Source organism: Papio anubis, chromosome 3 (assembly GCF_008728515.1).
Source record: "Papio anubis isolate 15944 chromosome 3, Panubis1.0, whole genome shotgun sequence".
Taxonomy (NCBI): domain Eukaryota; kingdom Metazoa; phylum Chordata; class Mammalia; order Primates; family Cercopithecidae; genus Papio; species Papio anubis.
The window spans coordinates 93,463,905-93,483,110 of NC_044978.1; the positions used below are offsets into that span (position 1 = coordinate 93,463,905).

At 34.6% G+C, this 19,206-nt stretch overlaps 1 protein-coding gene across 1 annotated transcript in view; it reads right to left on the minus strand.

Moving 5' to 3' along the window:
• Positions 1 to 16,732, minus strand: part of GABRA4 (gamma-aminobutyric acid type A receptor alpha4 subunit) — a 61,036-nt gene extending 44,304 nt beyond the window's left edge. The window contains exons 1-5 of the mRNA XM_031664417.1: positions 16,728 to 16,732; positions 10,160 to 10,380; positions 9,887 to 9,969; positions 7,033 to 7,176; positions 3,954 to 4,106 (exon numbers count right to left, since the gene is read on the minus strand). Coding sequence (XP_031520277.1) covers positions 3,954 to 4,106; positions 7,033 to 7,176; positions 9,887 to 9,969; positions 10,160 to 10,380; positions 16,728 to 16,730 — 604 coding nt within the window. The 5' untranslated portion in view covers positions 16,731 to 16,732. The remainder of the gene's footprint in view (positions 1 to 3,953; positions 4,107 to 7,032; positions 7,177 to 9,886; positions 9,970 to 10,159; positions 10,381 to 16,727) is intronic.
• Between the last annotated feature and the right edge of the window lie 2,474 nt (positions 16,733 to 19,206).

Below are 19,206 nucleotides of genomic sequence, written 5' to 3' on the forward strand. Positions count from 1 at the left end.
TCCACTTATCATGTGAATGCCCTTACCAATGTCAAGCAAACAGAATACTAATGCAGTTATTGACCCATAAATTCAATAATTACTTTCCAATTGTTTAGGAGGATAGATCACCAAGTTCATGAGTTAAATGATGACGTGGACACCAACACACACACACACAAACACACATGCTGGATAGGTGGCTACCTTCCACTTATCTTGCATTATTTTCAATCAATTTGATTTTAAAGTTTATAGAATAGCCCTCCAGATACTATGGTTCCTACTTTATGACACTGGCAAAACTGGGAAATTAGCTGGCACAAACATTCGGCTAAGTATTTAAATGTTGTCACCTCTTTCGACATTAAAATTTATCTCTCCTGGTGTTAAAATTTAAAGAAAGAACTGCCGTGACAAGGGTATGCTTATTATACTTGGTCTGAAGTGGAACATTTGATTAAATGAAAACCAGTGGAATAACAAACAGAAACTAACTCTTCAGAATAAGAATCCATGTTTCCTCTGCATCCAAGAAGACAATTCATCTGTCGTGTATGGCTTAGCCGGCACCTACCCTGAACACATTTAAAAGCCACATTTTAAAAAATATATCCAATTATTGATGCCATTCCCTGCATTTAGCATGCTGAATATGCACCATATTGGCTGGCCTAGAAGCTGAGTGAGGATGTGTAAGAGTAGGCAAAGACTGTACACAAGAGTGAATTTTTGGCTGGCCACTCCTAGAAAATGAAATAGCAATGATTAAGATATGCCAGCTGGCATTTACTTGTGTTTAATGTTTTACTATACTGGAATAATTAGAAAACTTAGAGGCATACAGCTTTGGAGATAGAAGGTCTTTGGAGAGATTTTTAGCACACTCTGCTCCTTTCATTACACTGATTTTTTTTTTTTTTTGGTTTTGTTTTTGTACAGTCTCTAATGATGTCTCTGACCCAACAAATTATCTTCTTATGAGTGGAAAGGGAAATAAGAGTTAGGGAAGAAAAAAATTTGCCCAGAATTAATATTTACCTAAATCTCATATGCAAATAGATTTCTAATTTCCTCCTAAATACTTAAAACTTAACTTTCCTAAGAAAGTACCTTCATAGACCCTCAATGATAGTCTAATAGTTATCAATATGACACATCTTAGGTCTTTGAACACTTAATTACCGACATAATTTCTCTGCTCAACTAAAAACAGTATCTTGGCACATGGGCACAAAAGATGGGCAAATTTCCAATAAAAAAAAAAAAAAAAAAAAAAAACAGCCACAAAGTATCTTTAGCACACATCCGTATAATCTCACTCAGCAGCTCTGGAATTCTCCACAAGCCCCCACATCCCCACACCTCCTGTGAAGACAGAATGACTGAGTTGTCAAAGTTAGATAGAAATTGTCTTGGGTCCACCAATTACAATTTGACTTTACAGAAGTTTCTTAATATGTTTGAGTCATTTTCCTTATCTATAGAAAATAATGACTACTTTACTGAGTAATTATTAAGGTTAACAATATTTGGCAAATCTGTTTATCTTTGGTACTACTAGTATCCTTACTTCTTGCTACTTAGTTTTCTTAAAATGTCTTATTTGGATAGGAAATGTTGGGTGAGTACAGCTGTAATCAATACTAGTCTTCACCGCACCACTGGAAATTTCTATTATTTGGGGACAACTGAGATGAACAGTAGCTATCAGGTTGTAATCAATCAAGAAATAAATAAAAGGTTATCAAGCCATCACAATAATAATAATATATGGCAGGTAGTCACATTAATATATCAAGTAATGATTCTCAAATGAAGTAGATAGCAGCATGGAATGCCATACTAATAAATAACACTTAAATCATATTTTCTATGCATGTGGCATTATTTCAAGTGCTTTTCTAAATCAACTCATTTAATCCTTAGAGCAGTCCTATGAGGTACATGCAATCATTCATCCTGTTCTAACACATGAGGAAGCAGGCAAAGGTAACTTACTGAAGGTCCACAGCTAATAAGTGATAGTCCCTGGGTAAGAAACTAGGCTTTTTGCCTCCACATTCTGCACTTATGGCACCATCACCGCTTGATTACAGGCACCTATGATGGATCATTAATTGCTGTTCTATACGCTCTTCAGGATCATTTTTTCTTAAAAAACAATATGTATACAAGAGTTTTTTTATTTGTAAGATATAGTAGAAACTTCTGTGTTTTCTTTTTAATTTTTAATGAGGGTAGCTCCTGAAATATTTATAATTTTTTACAAGAAAAAGTTAACAGACTTCGGATGCTCAGCCTCAGTAGATACTTCTTGCCTAGTCAAAGTGCTTCAAAAGATGATGTGTGAAGACACAAAATTAGCTTGAGTGTTAAATGAGATAATGAACATCAAGAACTTAGCAGAGCATCCAATAGTACACACTAGAAAGTTATGCTTTCTTTAAAACACTTAAAAGTCAAGAAAACTAAATCAGAACAAAATCTATCTTCCTTAGATTGGAGAAGTATTGGAGTAAGTAATTAATATGAACCAAGTGGTCCAGACACCCTATATTGAGTACTGTACATAATTTTTTAAATCCTCACTAGTCTATGAAGGTGAGATGTATTGTCACAATCTTATGAATGGAGAAAATAAGTGGCAGATTTGGGTTTAAACCTAGACTTGCTGACACCCACAGTTTAGATTTGTTGTTTTCTCTCTTCTGTTTTCAAATCTACATTTAAGAGCTAAATTTTATTCAACACTTTGAGTTGTGCAGTTATTCTTTAATTGAACCCTCATAACTCTTTAAGGTACCATTATACCTCCTCACTGCCTTCCTAAGATCACACCCTCCCTCCACCATTGCCCCCCGATATGAGTTTCTCTAGTATAATTCCAATACTTTTTTTTTGTATTTTTGTAATGCATCCTCATACTCCAACACATTCTTAAAGAAACCTAAGATTAAAGGGAGGATAGCTATCTATAGAGTATTTCAGATCCATTGAAGACACTAAGACCCCCTAATCAACAGTTCTCGAAAAGGATGGGGAGGTAGGATGAAAAGTTCCTATTCTATTTAGTTCATTTGCTCCAGCATCTCTTCAGCTATTGTGTGATAAGGGATATTATACCATGGCTGTGATCCTACTAGGTAGAAAAGCAAAGAGGAATTGGCACTCTTGTGAGGACTACACCACAATTCCAGAGCAATTCTGATTGTTTTTCTTCTTATTCTACTACTGAATGCTTTTGTTACTCAGAAAGAACAGAGAAATAATAGAGAAAGACATTAAAATAAACATAATTATAACAAATTCTACTATTTAAAAGCATGACTGATATGTAGAATACAGTGTAATAAAAATTGTAAACTCATATGCTCTGAACTTTATATGGTTCAGAATACTATACAGTATATATGAAGCCACAATAAAAACAAAAAGTAAGAACAATGTTTAGAAAAAAAGAAGTATGTAAGTAGATGAGCTTATAAACTAAGCACATAATACCTCCCAATTCAATGCATTTAAACCATTTGCATTTTGGTCCGCTTCATTAAAAGCTAAATTATTCTAAGGCTTTCATATTCATTCAGCCATGACTTTTATTTGTTTTATTTTAAGCTGCCAATGCATTTCATTTTAACACGCAGATATAATTTTAATTCAATTACACAGCATTCTACTAGAAGCCCAAGAATATCACTGAAAGTGAGATTATGTCCAGATTCACATTTGGTCTACACCTGTCTGGTGCTCAACAAGGGAAATCTGATGCATGGCCCCAAAGGAAAGGAAGGGTGCCTGAATCTCCCCAGGCTTTATTACTTTGTACTGGCTACATAAAAATGAAAGCCTATATGATTCCTTATTCAGGATAGCCTGATGTATTAGGGTTTAAGATTTTCTTGGAAATATCCCATGAATCACGAATAAAATGTAATGTGAACAGAAACACCCAAGAAATGAATTGCAATTACCAAATACAGTCCTAGCGGGAACTGATTCTTTATTTATCCAGAATGAAACTTGAGAAAGAATCACTGTCATAATGCATGGAATATAGGTCTGAATCATAAAATAACCCATCTTCCGTCTGAGGTGGAAGTAAACCGTCATAACAATATATTCACCTGCCAAGAAAACAGGAGGAAAATGTGTTATCGGTTCTGCAGGCAGTTAGTCAATGACTTCTTAAACATATTTCAGACTAACAAACAGTATTCTAAGGAAAGAAATTCTCTTTTGTGCATAGCTTCACAAACATCAATAAGTATGTAGTTTCCTAACGAGGGAGAAAATGATATTGAACATTACTATACAGAAAAACACTTTGTTCCATGTAATGATTAAGCAATTTAACAAATTGGGCTAAAACTTTTTAAAATTTTCTGTAGTGCTTTCTATTTTGATGATCTAATATTGCTAAGGCAATTAGCTTTCATTTTCAGCGTTTTTTAGAAACAACATTTAGACCTAACTTCTATGGAAAACCACCAGAAAAAAATAGAAATGCACACAGTTACACATACACAGACACTGACACATACACACCCATTTATGAAAATATAAAGTTTAATTTTAGAAAGGAATAAATATACATATTTTATTTATATATAAATATATATGTTTCATTCATATATAGATTTCATACACAATCACAAGCTTAGAGAGAGGCTACCTTAGTTTTAGGAAAGAGGTGAATTTCTAAATGTTCTTTATATGAAGAAAAATATAGACGTGTATAACAGACAGGCATATATGACACCCCTGAGTTCAAGCATGTTTTACTGGCATTTAGACAAAAACCTGATTTCTGGTAGCTGTTGATAAGTATTTTTACTGTTACATCTCAAAATAATATGTCAAAACAGTTACCTAGGAAGCAGTGGTCTTATTCACAAACCGTGAGTCCAGCATTCAGAAACCTCACATCCTACCAGTTGTGTTCCATATCCCACTTGCAGACTGGAAAATAAATGCCCTTCCAAAAATGTATTTTCTTAGACAGATGAGAGGCAAAGTGCCCTCTTAGAAAGCTACTGTATTGTTTCATGACTGATGTGAAGAAGGTTTCCTCAAAATGAAAACAGTCATGACAGGTGTCATAAAGATAAAAGTAATGGAAATTTACTGTGACTTATACAAAGCAGTTTTAATAGTAGAGACAGTGGACTAAATTCCTTTTTTAAAACAAAGGCTTATGTATTAATTTTATTTATCCATAATAAATTTCCATTTTATCTTATTTATGTTTAATTTTTAACCAATTTTTGAGGTATGATTGACATACAAAAAGCTGTACATATTAATGTATACAACTTAATGAGTTTGGAAATAAGTATACACTCATTAATCTATCACCACAATCTATGCCACAAACATATACATCACCCCCAAAAGTTCCCTCCTTCTTATTTATTACCTTCTCTGATAAGAACATTTGAGATCTACTCTTTCAGCAAATTTTTAAGTAGACAATACAGTACTGTTCACTATATGCACTCTGCTATACAGTAGATATCTAGAATTTATTCACCTTATATAACAGAAATACTATGGCCTTTGACTAATATCTCCCTGTTTCCTCCTCCCGGAGGCCCCTGACTACCACCATTCCTCTCACTGCTCTGAGTTTGACTATTTTAGCTTCATCATCCCTTCACAACACTGCTTTATCCATTTTTTCTTAAAACAGAAGCAAAAACTTCATTATCTCACATCTTTACTCCAGATCTTAAAACTACTCATTTTCTACTAATGCAATCTTAGCATTTTATCTCTCAGTCAACACCTTTTTAAGAACACAAACTCAGAAGTTAACACTTAGATTTGAAATTTGGTTTTGCCAGTTATTAGCTATACAACTTAGGCAAATACATTGTACGTAAACCTTTCTCATGTATAAAATAAATGTTATGGTGGTATCCACTTCATGGGATGGTTATGAGAAAAAATACATAGAAAGAATTTAGAAGGGCACCCGTCACATGGTAATTGCTGAATAAAGTTTAGCTATCGCTATGGCCTAAATGTTTGTGGTCCTCAAAGTTCAAATGTTGAAACATAATAGCCAATGTAATGATAAGAGGTTGGCTTTGGGGTGATTAAACCATGATGATGGAGTATTTATGAATAGAATTAGTGCCTTCATAAAAGAGGCCCCAGTGTGAACACCCACTCCCTACACCTTGGGGGTCCCCATGTGAGGACTTATTCATAGAAGGTACTATTCTGTGAACAAAGAAATAGGTCCTCATAGAACACTGAATCTGATAGCACCTCATCTTAGACGTGTCAGCCTCCTGAACTATGAGAAGTAAATTTCTGTTGTTTTTGAGCCACCCTGTTTGTGTTGTTTTGTTACGATGGCCCAAACAAACTAAGATAACTATCATCAAAAATATTTTTTTCTGGTGACATGTGTATGTAAGGAACAGTCTTAGAACAAGCAATAATCAGCTAATTTTTCCACTAAAAATGATTAAAAACTAAATTCTGTAATTCTTTCTATTCACATTCCAAAAGAAAAGAGAGAACAAGAATCATCAATAATAAGCATCCTCCCGACTCATGAAATAACTTTAATGTACACCGATAATATACTTTGTAATTAAGCTTGAGATTTTTGTTTACTTTCAGAAAACAAGAGAAGGTGACACCATAAAATTGGGCAAGATAAAATAAAATTTTTGGAAAGCCCCACAAAAATCATCAAAAACCAAAACCAAAAACAAAGCAAAGACAAAAAACAAAATCAGACTTCCTACCACATAATTTTGTGAAAATAATTTTAACATATTTGATTACTGGCTTTCATTTCTGAATAAGAAAACCAACTCACTTTTAGCATCTTACTAAATTGGAATTTATTTTAAACTAAAGTAAGATTATAAATATAAAGAAATTATGAGCTGTAACTCATGCATCAACTCTATTTCTGGAAAATGTTTGTTGTTCTCCTGAAAAAAATAAATAACTATTTCAACGAAAAAGTCAGGAGAAAACTCTATTGCTAACACCAAGTAGCATATCAGCTTTAATTATTACACATCTCACCCGTAATCGATTTGATGGTTTCACTTGATACGGTTTGCCCAATCAAATCATATTGAACTAAGCTGGAAGACTCCTTCGGCACTTCAACTGATTTCTCAGGACCTTTTGTCCAGGTGTAGATCATCTCACTCTTTGGATAGGCATCTAAAAGAGAGCACAGAATGTGGTTAGAGTCAATGCTCCTTTTTCATCTGCATCAGTGGTCAACACTTAAAAACAGTACTTGTTCAAGAAAGATGGAATAAATGAAAACAACGTTCACTATAATTTAGTCAAATATGTTTAAAACTTAGAAAACTAGAGATTAAGTAAATACCCTTGCAACTCAACAGCATTTATTTTTTATGCCAAATAATTGGAGGAGGAGATATTAAAACTGAGGCATCTAAAATGCTACATATGCACCAATACACTTGGATGTGTGTCCATGCTAGTAGGATAAACAGTTCAAAAGCAGATATATTAAACTACCAAAACCGTACTGTCAAGCTCTTACTTCTTTCACTTCTAATTCACTTCCAGTGCTTGACCAATACCATCCTAACACAGTTCTGCTATTTAGAAACGTACCGTATGCTGCCTGTAATAATACAATAACAAAACCAAACAAATTCTATTGTTAGGAGAGTTCCCCTGGGGTCACCTCTTCCAAACTCTGCCTCTGGGCAATATCCCTGTGTTTGGGGACTGTTGTACAGTGACAACTGGCTATGTTTTTTGTAAAGCTGTCCAGGGAATATAATTATACAACCAATTCCACTACCTTTAATTTCTTACAATCAGGACATTTCCCCTTCCATCTTAAACAAATCTCTCCCAGTGGCAATTTAAGCCCATTTCTATTATTTGTCACTCTGTTCAAATGGAGACCAGCTGCTTGCTTACCAGTCTACCCATAACAGACAGCTTGGCTCACACACAAGAAAGAAAGTTCAAAAGAACCAAAATGGATTGTGTGTCAACCTCCCTCCAAACCATCCTAAAATGGCTATAGCATAGTAGCTCCTCAATGGAATCATTTCATTCTATGAAAGAAGTTGACACTTACGAGCACCTTACAAAACAATGAGGCTTGTGTTGTCATTTTAGCATCATTCAGTTATATTATCTGTCAGCCTTTATCTCCAGAAATATATTCACGCTTCAGTAAACTGTTACAGCCTCTGTATACTATGTTCTTGTCTATGATATTGCAAATTAAGTATCCTTCCCTTGGCTACCCTTACATTGCTAGAATGACCTTTTTCTTTCCTGGTTTTTCTAATTCCTCTGAATTGTAAGCATGGGGGTTTAAATAGTGTTATTTTTCCCTGTTTCCAGAGTAATTAAGAATCCTTACCTGCTGAGTATGGTGTGCCTCTCTTTTTAATTCCCAATCCAAAAACATCCGCTTCCAATGTGCAATTTCTTTATTTTATACCAACTCTGATTGAACACTAACTATGTTCAAGTCCTTCTGAAGAGAGCTTTTTCTGAGAACTAGAGGTTGGGATGCAGGGAGTGAAAAGGACTTCCTCTACGTGAGAACTAATTTGGGTAAAATTTGAATGATTACAGCACAAATGGATTTTAATTCTGGCCCCAATGAGATCACACTGTCTATGTATTTTTCTGCCTTTATCTTCTCTCATTAAATTATTGGTAAGAGAACATATTACTTTCCCTGGCTTCAAGTTAGCCCACTGAATATTGTGATTACTAGGGGTTATAAAAAGAATAGTGACTGTCGATTCTCATTAAGTTAAGCAATGAGCGATGATAACAGCAGGCAACAGTTTCAAAATCAGTGCAACTAAGAATCTGAAGCAATAGTAAAAGCCAGCATCTATTTTTGGTAGATTCTGATTGAATTGAAAATGTGAGGCAGACCTTAGAAAAGGCAATCACATTTTGCTGCCATCTCAGAGAAGGGACCTTAAGGGAAGGAATCTCATATTATTTTCTATCCATTCATCTCATCCTGTTGCCTTCATTTTCTACAAAATTTCCCAAACATATCTATTTCACAGTTTCTCCTCTAGTACCATCCTAGTCTAAGCCACTGCCATATTTGCTTGTACTAAAACAACAGCCTCCATTTCTCTGCTGCTTCCACTCCAGTCTCTCTACCACCCATTCTAAAAAAAGTAGAAGTGGAACTGTAAAATGTCAAAGAAAGCTGCATTGTTTCATCAAACCTTTGAAAGGCTTCCCATAGCTTTTAGATAGAATGCAAACTCCTTAATGTGGTATATAAGGCATTATATTATCTCAGACCACACCCCTACCATGCTTTTGCTATGCTTCAGTCACTGTTATACCAGCAGTGCTTGCTTCTGTCATTTCAAGCTATACGATGTCAGGAAGCTCTGAACCTTTTAAGGATTTCCTCCAAGTTGGCTATGAAGGACTCTGCTTACAATAGAATATCTGTCTGTCTGTCTATCTATCTATCTATCTATCTATCTATCTATCTATTTATCTATCTCTCTCTCTCTCTCTCCAAAGTGATATATATTATAATTAAATAAATTATATAGATATATATTTATCTATATAATTTGTACTTTCTGTGTAACACTACCAACACGTAGAGTTCAGAGGTCCCTAAATTTCACCACTGATCACCAGTCAATTGTGACTAAGAGTACTTAGATTATCTGTTAAATAGGTTTTTGTTTGTTGTGGGGAAAGGAGGTTGTTTTTATTTCTTTATTATAAAATAATAGTTAATGAAATCTCCAGAAATAAAACCAGGCAGTTTTTGTTATGGACCATGACTTAAATGTTGGATTATGAAAAATAAAATACATATGTAAATATCAACTTGCATGAGGTAATCATAAATTCTAACAAAATTTTTATTATAACTTACAACTCCCGAATTTCAAAGGGCATGCATGACCATCCATGGGAAAATCCACCAATCTCATGGGACACTCCGCACTTATGGTGAGTCTATGATGAAAAATGCAATTACATAAAATCAACCCTTTTAAAAAAATAATTATGATTTTAGATTCTAAAATAGGAAGGAAGGGAGGGAAGGAGGAAGGAAGGAAGGAAGGAAAGAAGGAAGGAAGGAAAGAAAGAAGGAAGGAAAGAAAAGAATAAAAAAGAAAGGGAAGAAGTAAAAAAAAAAGATTACCTCATTGTGTATAAAATAGTACCATTTCTCATAATTCTAAAAAGCTTATTTGGAGCTGTCATATTATGTGAGACAGATTTCTTTCCATTCCTGAAGAAAGTATCAGGGGTCCATACTTTTGTTACCATCATATTGTTCAATCTCAAAATTTCAATGGGGCCATCATATTTTAGTCTTTTGTCAATCCATGTCTGTCTGAAGAACACATCCATTGTGTATTCCTAGGGCAATTATTTTGGAACATATTTAAGTCACAAATGACTACATATAAGTATGTGAAAATAATGCATTACATTCTGTCCTCCTTCATGCTCATAAAAAAGACCATTGCAAATAAAATTAATAGGAGCAGGAATGATCTTGAATCAATGGAGCAAAAAGATTCTCAGCAATTAGAGTAACTTTTATTCACCCTGATGCCTTCATCTTCTGCATTCATAAGATAAATAAATTACCACACATACTCATTATCTAATAATACATTTGCTATAATTTAAGAAAACCACCAGTACCAGGTAGTTACAGTTGTGTTTTACTTTAGACCAGATAGCAAAAATCAGTTAATGTGTAAAAAGTATCATGCATAATTAATCATGTAACTTTAGGAATTTTAAAGGCAAAGTAATATGTGTAAAAGATATTTTATTTTCACAAAGTTTATTAAAATTAGTCAAATAACTCAAGGATTTCGAATTACTAGGAGCTTTGCGAGATTGACAACGGAATAAACTATTAAGTGAAGTTTTTTGTACATGTTTTCTTCAAGTCTCAAAAGGTATATTTAACTATCGAAGATAGCTACAACTGTATCGACATCAGAATTCAGTTCCTGAGCCAGTGACATATAGGTCAGTTCTAAGCTTCTGTAAACATGAATGAGAAGGAGGGAGAAGGGCTGGGATGGGCAGCAAGCAATTACCGATTTTACAGGCATGGATGAATAGCTAAATACAATGAAAACTACAAAATAGTGTACACAACTAGTTCATACTGAAACTAATTATCATCTCTAATTTTCTCCCCCTCAATAGTTTCCTAAAGAAAAAACAGCCTGGCACGGTGGCTCATGCCTGTAATCCCAGCACTTTGGAAGACTGAGGCGAAAGGATCACCCTAATTACTTACCAGGAACCTTTCTTAAATACACATCACCCCTGGACACTGTTACAACAGGCAATGCAGAGACACAAAAGTTTTTAACCTTTGTGATATTTTATAGTCCACCATCTGATTGGCCTCTATAAAGAAGTGAGCTGTTAAAAAGGGGAAGTGTGGCCACAGGAGCAAAGAAGAGAAAAACCATAACAGCTGTAAGGACTGTATCCTTGGAGAGTTGAGGATACCAGTAAATAATTTTAAAAATGATTCATGTCACCTTTATCAAAAGGCACACCATCCACTACTGATTGGAATCAAAGACAAACTTTTTTATAAGTAACAGCTACTTATGCTCTGCCACCTACTAACTGTACAACCTTGTGCAAGTTATTTAACTCCTCAATAGTAGCAACCACAACCATCAGGCAAGATTTTGATAGCGATCAAATGAAATTGCTGAAATAAGATGCTCAGCAAAGCGACTATCTCATGAAAGTACTCATTCCATGTGAGGTTCCCTTTGCTTCTGACAATGGCCCCTATTGAGACTCTTTCCTGTATCTAAATAAGACTAGTTCATGAAGCACATAGGTGTTTTGGCAGAAGAGAAATATGGGAGCATAATGACAATATGGCTAACATAGATTTTAGACTCGGGAACACAATCTGGGTTTAGCACAATCTGAGTTTAGCATGAAACTTAAAATCAGAAAGTTTGGAGTTCACATTTGGTTCTAACATCTTCTAGTAATATCATCTTCAAGTCATATATCCCCATAGGTAAAGATATTAATGAGTATTAATTGCAATAATACTTGTAAATCATTTTCCCAGTCTCTAGAATAGAATGTGCTCAATAATGACAATAGTCATTATTATGTATAAAATAGCATTTTAATACAAACAAAAATATAACAATTGTTGCCACTTGAACATAACTTCCTTAAACAACGGTTTATAATACTGTATAGCCAGAGGCTAAATATACCATAGGAAGAATGATATCTGCTATAAAGATGAAATAATTTCTCACTTGGATTCTTGCTTGGGAAATGGGATTCATGCCAAAAAAAAAAAAAAAAAGGCAAAGAGAAATTGGTATTACTTAATGCCCTAGTTCTAAAGTTATCCTCATAAAAATGAATCTGAATATTTCTTCTTCTAAAGAATGAAGATTGATCCACACAAAGAAAGGTAGCTCGAGGGAGAATGAGAAAATTCCTTATTGAATAAATATCCTAAGAAAAATAAAGCCTTAGGCAGTATAGTAAGAGAAAAAGTCTGGATCAGGCTTATCTATCATGAGATTTAATTTTTTCAAGACTACATTTATGGAAAGCAGAAAAGTTAATTAGACTTTTATTTGAATGAAAATTGGAGAAAACAACAGCAAAACATGATAGTAATAAGCTCATTAATGTCAAATTGTTCCAGGAATAGTTAGGTAGTCCAGGAAGCAGGTAATATGTGCTGAACCCTAGAAGATAGCAATTTCACTCAAATAGGTTCAACAGTGAAACAAATCACTATGTTAGTTTCTTAAGGACAATTGTCAGAGTATTAAAAAGCAGAAACACTATGTCATTGCAAGTCAGGGCAAGTGGTGATAAGTTACTCGAATAATTAAGGTTGGTTATGTCCTGGCAACTAGACTATTTGACAAGATTCTTGAGAAATCAAAAGTTACTTTGATGATCGGTTTAGGGAAGTGGTTCTGATATATCTGTTAAAATACAGATTGTTGAACTCCACACCTCGATATGCTGATTTAGTACTAGGCATAAGGTGTGGCCTCACAATTTGCATTTCTAACAAGTTCCTAGCTGAGGCTGTTCACTTTACTCTATTTTACAGTGTTCATCTGTTTTCTAGGATAGTATTTACAACACCGTGTGCTATAAAATATTAATATCATAGGTATTTCAGGGGAGCGAGGAGTCTAGGAGAGAAAAGAATTAGGCCAATGATATTTTTCCTTATACATTTATTTTAAAGTGTGTGGGTGTATGCTAATTCTTGTAGTTCTATAGTTACAATGATTCCATGATAAGAATGAACATTTTCCAATTCTTGCATAACACGCTACTTTCTCAATGATTCTTGAATAATGTTTTGTGTTCAAAATTATAACCTTACTATTTGTGACATTCATGATTCAGTATTTGCCTTATATGTTCCTATGGATCTTTGAGACCAAGTGAGATCCTAAAAACATTTGATTGGTAAAGGGATTTCCTTCAGACATTCATTCAATAAACGCTTATTGAATGAGTGCCAGTTGTGTGTTGGGTTCCGTGCTAGGCTCTGATGCTACATTGGTAAACAAGACTCAGGAATTCCCTGCCTCAAAGAGCTAACATGCCATTGGGGCAGTCAGAGTATGAATACAGTAGTAAAATGATAAACTAAATGACAGAATGCTATCATTTCTAAGAGGAAAAATACAGGATGGTAAGATAGTGGGAGACTGGGAAGGCCATTCCTGATTTGCAGTCACAGCTGCTTCTTCAAAGCAGTGACTTTTAAACTCAAACTTGGAGAATGAGCATGAGCCGTTGCAAGAGCTTGGGAAGCTGGATTCCAGGCAGAGAGAACTGCAAGAGGACAAGATCAAAGACAGGAAAAGGGCTGAGTGTATTCAGGGACTAGAAAGGGGGCCAGTGGGGCTGAAGCAAAGCAAGGGAGGGACAGAATGATGAGAAATAAAAGTCACAAAGATAGAATGAAAACCAGGGTACAGTGGATAGAACACCTACCCCCGAACTCATATTCTAAAAAGCGGCATGTTTTAAGCAACACACTTATAATATATGCTATGGTGACTGTAGTTAAAACTACACGGAAAATAAGTTGTAAATATATCAGTAAAAGATGGGGAGCTACATAGAGTATTATTATGAACTAAATTGTATTCCCTCCAAATTCCTATGATGAAGTCTTAATTCTTGGTACCTCAGAATGTGACCATATTTGGAAATACACTTTTTAAAGAGACACTAACATTAAAATGAGGTTACTAGGGTGGGTCCTAATCCAATATGACTGTGACCATATCAGAAGTGTAGATTAGGACACACATACACACACACACACACACACACACAGTAGAGACAATGTGAGCATGGACAGAAGATGGCCGTATATAAGCCAAGGAGAGAGGACTTAGAAGAAATCAATTTTGCCTACACTTTTTTATCTCCAGAACTGTGAAAAATTAATTTCCTATTGTTTAAGCCACCCAGTCTGTGGTACTTTGTTATGGCAGCCTTAGAGAACCCAAAGGTTAATAGTTTTTCCTATGTTTTTTCTTGGAGCTTTCTTCTTCTGATAATTCAGTCTGTCTCTGTCTTTACTTGCAGGTTGTGGTAAGAAGTTTGATTTGTATCCCGTAGTCACTGGGAGCCCACTGAGGGTTTGAAGTAAGGGAGTTTATATGATTAGATTATATATTTTACAAAATTATTCTGACAATGGTATTGACAATACATTACAGGGAAGCAAAAGTAGAAGAAGGGCTCTTCTAAGAGGCTGCTATATTGGTCAAGTTGAGAGTTGGTGATAACAGCTTGGACTAGGGATGTGGCAGTGGGGTTGAAGACTGGACAGATTGAGGGGCAGGTGTGCTCACAGGGTGTTGGTATTTTCCAAAGAACAATAAGCAAAGTTACAATAATTACTATTTATTAAAGATCAATTATTTGCCAGGTAAGTTATTAGGTTCTTCCCATATACTATTTCATGTAATCTTCACAACACCCTCCAAAGGCGCTATCCTCATGAGAATGTTATGGATCTGGAAACTGAGTTCACAGAGACTAAATAATGTATGACAGAGCCAGAATTCTAATCCCCTTATATTGATTTCCAAAGCATGTGCTAGCTTTACTACACTATATAACATCACCAATAATAAATCATTAACTACTCAAGCAAATGTGGAATTTCATATCTAGAATATAACATGCTATACCTACATTTCCTGCTTTGTTCGTTAGTTTCTAAAGTATTTTCTCACAGTGCTTTTCACGTCTTTACTATTATTCCTATTACTGCATACTGCCTGGGTCTTTCTATCTGTAACAGCAAAGGCAAAATCTTAATCGTTTTTGAAGTCCCAAACTAGCACAACGCCTTGCACATATTAGGCGTTGAATAACTGTGTTTCATCATGCTCCTAATATCATCCCAGTAGTGATTTAAAAACCCATCAAAAGAAAAAATTAACAGAATTACTTTCCACAGCAATTAAACTAAAAATATTTCCCATTTTTAGAAACTGTGTCTTATTTGTATTTGTATCCTCTGGCAGGACCAATCACAGGTTTTAAATGTAATAGGCCGCTGATAAATCAGTTGTCAATGAATAATGGTCACTATGTAATTAAGAATAACTCTTAGAGACACCTCCTCTAATACGACAGTTTAGGATGTTCAAATCAACCTTACTAAGAGTATAATTACATGGAAACCAGATAATTTTGAGCTTGGAAGGATTTCTTCCCATAATTTGGTATGCATTTGTGCAACATTAAAGACGTCTTTTAGTTTACAATTCTACTTTGTTGGTAGTAGGGATACATTTTTTAATACCGAAAATATGGTTGACAGTCTGTAAGGCAAACAAGATGATTCAACAGTTTTGGGGAAAGAAAGAGCCAAGACCAGCAAGATCAAATTCAGGGAAATATTCCCATCTAATTAATGAGTCTAACTTGCTGGGAAAGAGGGAAGGCAATTAACAATGAATCAGATAATTTCCCAATTTACTTAATTTTAGCAGTACAGATATGGTTAAAGGGTGGAATCATTTTTGAAATTTCATCTCCAATAATGATGTCTTATTTGTTGCTACATCATGAGAAAGCCTAGGGTGTTTTGCTGATCTTGAAACTAGTCCATCCTTATTTTCCATATTGCCTTCCCAGCCATGCACTTGAGGAAACATTTCTAATTATCCAGCCACCTACATCACACATCCACCATCACCTTACAAAATACTAGTGATATATCTCCAAAAATGAAGACACTTGAAGCGATACAACAAGGAATCCTAAATGAAATACATAAAGAAATCTCTTCGCTTGTCATTTACAAAATATACATATACGAGCCTTCCTGAATACTAAACAAAGACGAGAGATATCCATTGATATCACTGAGAAAGCAGAAAACACTATAAAGTTCTAGAAGTTTCTTTCACTTAGAAGACATTAAAGATTAGTGCCTCCCATGTCATATAATCCATCAATCCTGGTCTACTTTGTAAATAATTACAACCATCAAATAAATAAAAAAAAAGTACGAACAACAACAAAAATAAAATATGGGCAAACAATAAAAACAAGTAATTCACAGAAAGAAAATTATCATAGCCAATAAAGATTGGAAAAGATATTCAACCACATTAGAACATAGTGAGAATCAGAAAAATTCAAATCATTTCACAATAAAATGCCATTTTAAGAAATACCATTTCAAGATATATATATCTTGTGTTAAAGAGGGTATCTGGATCCTGAATGTCATGTTCATTGTAAACTGTAAATGGGAGTTGATTTTGTAAACTCATCATGAAAAATAGTTTGGCATTATCTTGTCAACTCCCACTTACACTAAGATCCAGAAAATCCATTCCTTGATATATATGCAAAAGAAACTCTTGCACATTTACAGCAGGAAATTTGGGCCAGGATATTCACAGCACCACAATCTTGGAAACAAGCAAAAAGCCTACTGCCAACAGAGCAGATGAATAAGCTGGTTTCTATGCAATGGGAATATCACACAGCAGTCAAAATGAATGATCTATTGCAATATGCAACAATAAGAATGATTTTTAGCAATATATAATTAAGTTAAAAGCATCAAAAGATTATATATAGCAAGTTCAAAACAATTAAATATTTAAAATAAACTTTTAAAATAAAGAAGTCAACCTAAAATGACATTCAAAGGAAAACTAAGAATTTTAAAAGGACTTAAAATCATGGTTACTTTGGATGGGGAAGATAGGATGGAGGAGACCACAGAGCAGAATAAAACTTGTCCAAGTCCTACACTTTGTGCTGGTTGGTGGTTTAACTGGTATGTTTATTATATTTTAATAAATGATGGAATAGATGAAAGGATGTATAAAAAGAAGGTTATGTATCAGCCAATAATGAAAGTGTGTCAAATACCAAGAACTATTAATCTAGGTTTCAATTCTGTGTACCTGTGGCTTATAGAATAAATATGTAAGAAAGGCGTAGACTATAAGGCAGTGATGTTTAATGATATATACAAATGCAATCAGATGTATTTTCTCATCTAAAAGAAGTCTAACAACTCAGTGAAGTATTACCCAAATATCACCAATTTTCTAATATCCTGTAATCTAGATTTTAGAGTGTCTATTTCAGGAAACACCGAATGCAATGGATACATCCTAACCCTAAAGAAAATGTAAATATAAAATAGCACCGGTATGTTGTATATCTTTTTTTTTTTTTTTTTAACCAAGAGCATAAGAAAGTAAAGTTGTGCTCTGAATTCAAACTTCTCTTGTTTTCTCAAAGACATATTTCTTTTAGCTATGCCTTCCCTCCAATCTAATGCTAAATATTCTCTACTAGATTATTCCCAATAGAAGAAAAAAAAAAAAAGAAAGAAAGGAAGAAAAACATGTTATGGTATAACCTTGAAAAACAAAAGGCAAACTTTTCTCTTTCTCTTCTCTATTATATTTGAACTTCTGAAAAAAAACCAAACTATCAACAGTACCTCTGATTTTTCTTATTCACTCCACCATCTATCTCAATAATTTGTTTTTCATGCCTAGGGTCCACTTCCTTTTGTCAGTACCATGAGTTTTTCCTTATGTACAGCATTGTTCCTGCCAACTTTAAAAGTATTTTTTCTTTCTCCCATTTTTCTACCTCCTTCCTTCTACCATCCCAATTTCTCTGCTTCCTTGTACAAATGCCCAGAAAAATCTTATTCCATTCTCTCTTGAATGCACTCAATCAGACTTTCACACCTATCACAACACCAAAACGGCTCCACCAAAACAGTCGAAATCAGTGAAGATGTACACATTGCTAAATCCAGTGGTCAATTTTAAGTTCTCATCTTTCTTTATCTGTCAGGAACATTTGACTAAATTAATCCCTCCTCCTTTCTTTATTTTTTCTTTATTTTTTCCCCCTTACATTTTACTTTAATTTTATACACACTCCCTTGGTTTTCCTGGTACTTCACAAGCCACTCCTTTTAAGTCTTCTTGGGACGAAGGTTCCTCCTCTCCTCTCTGGAGCCACCTCCTAACATTGGAGACATCAAAACTCAATATTTGTACATCTTCGCTATCAAACTTAATCCCCTGTAATCTTTTTAGTCTTCTGGCTTTAAATATCATGTATATTGACATACTCATGATCCCTGAATTTCAGGTTCATCTCCACCTGATATGTAATAGACATCTCAAAGGTACCATACGTGCACACAAATTGCTCATCTATGCCCCTGGTCTACTTCTGGCACAGTCTTGACAACTCCATTTTTCTAGGTGTCCAAATCAAAAACTTTGGAATCGGCTTTGACACCTCCCTTTCTCTCACATCCCACGTTCTAGCTGTCGTCAGTTGACTTTAATTTCAAAATATCCAGAAGCCAACCATTTCTTGTAAATTTACAAACTTCTCTGCAACCAGCTTGGTCAAAGTATCCCTCATTTCTCCTCTGGTTTATTATGGAAAACCTTGCTGCATCTGCCCTTGCCTCTGACTGCCTGTTCTCAACATAAGGAGAGCCTTTTAAAATTAGTTCAGGCCTTGTCCCTGCTAAAATCTTTCCAGTCACTTTTGATCTGACTCAGAGTATAAGCACAGTCCTAATCAGCCTGCAAAGCTGTACACAACCTTGTCCTCTTATCACACTGATCCCCTTTTATGCCTCAGCCCTGCTAAACT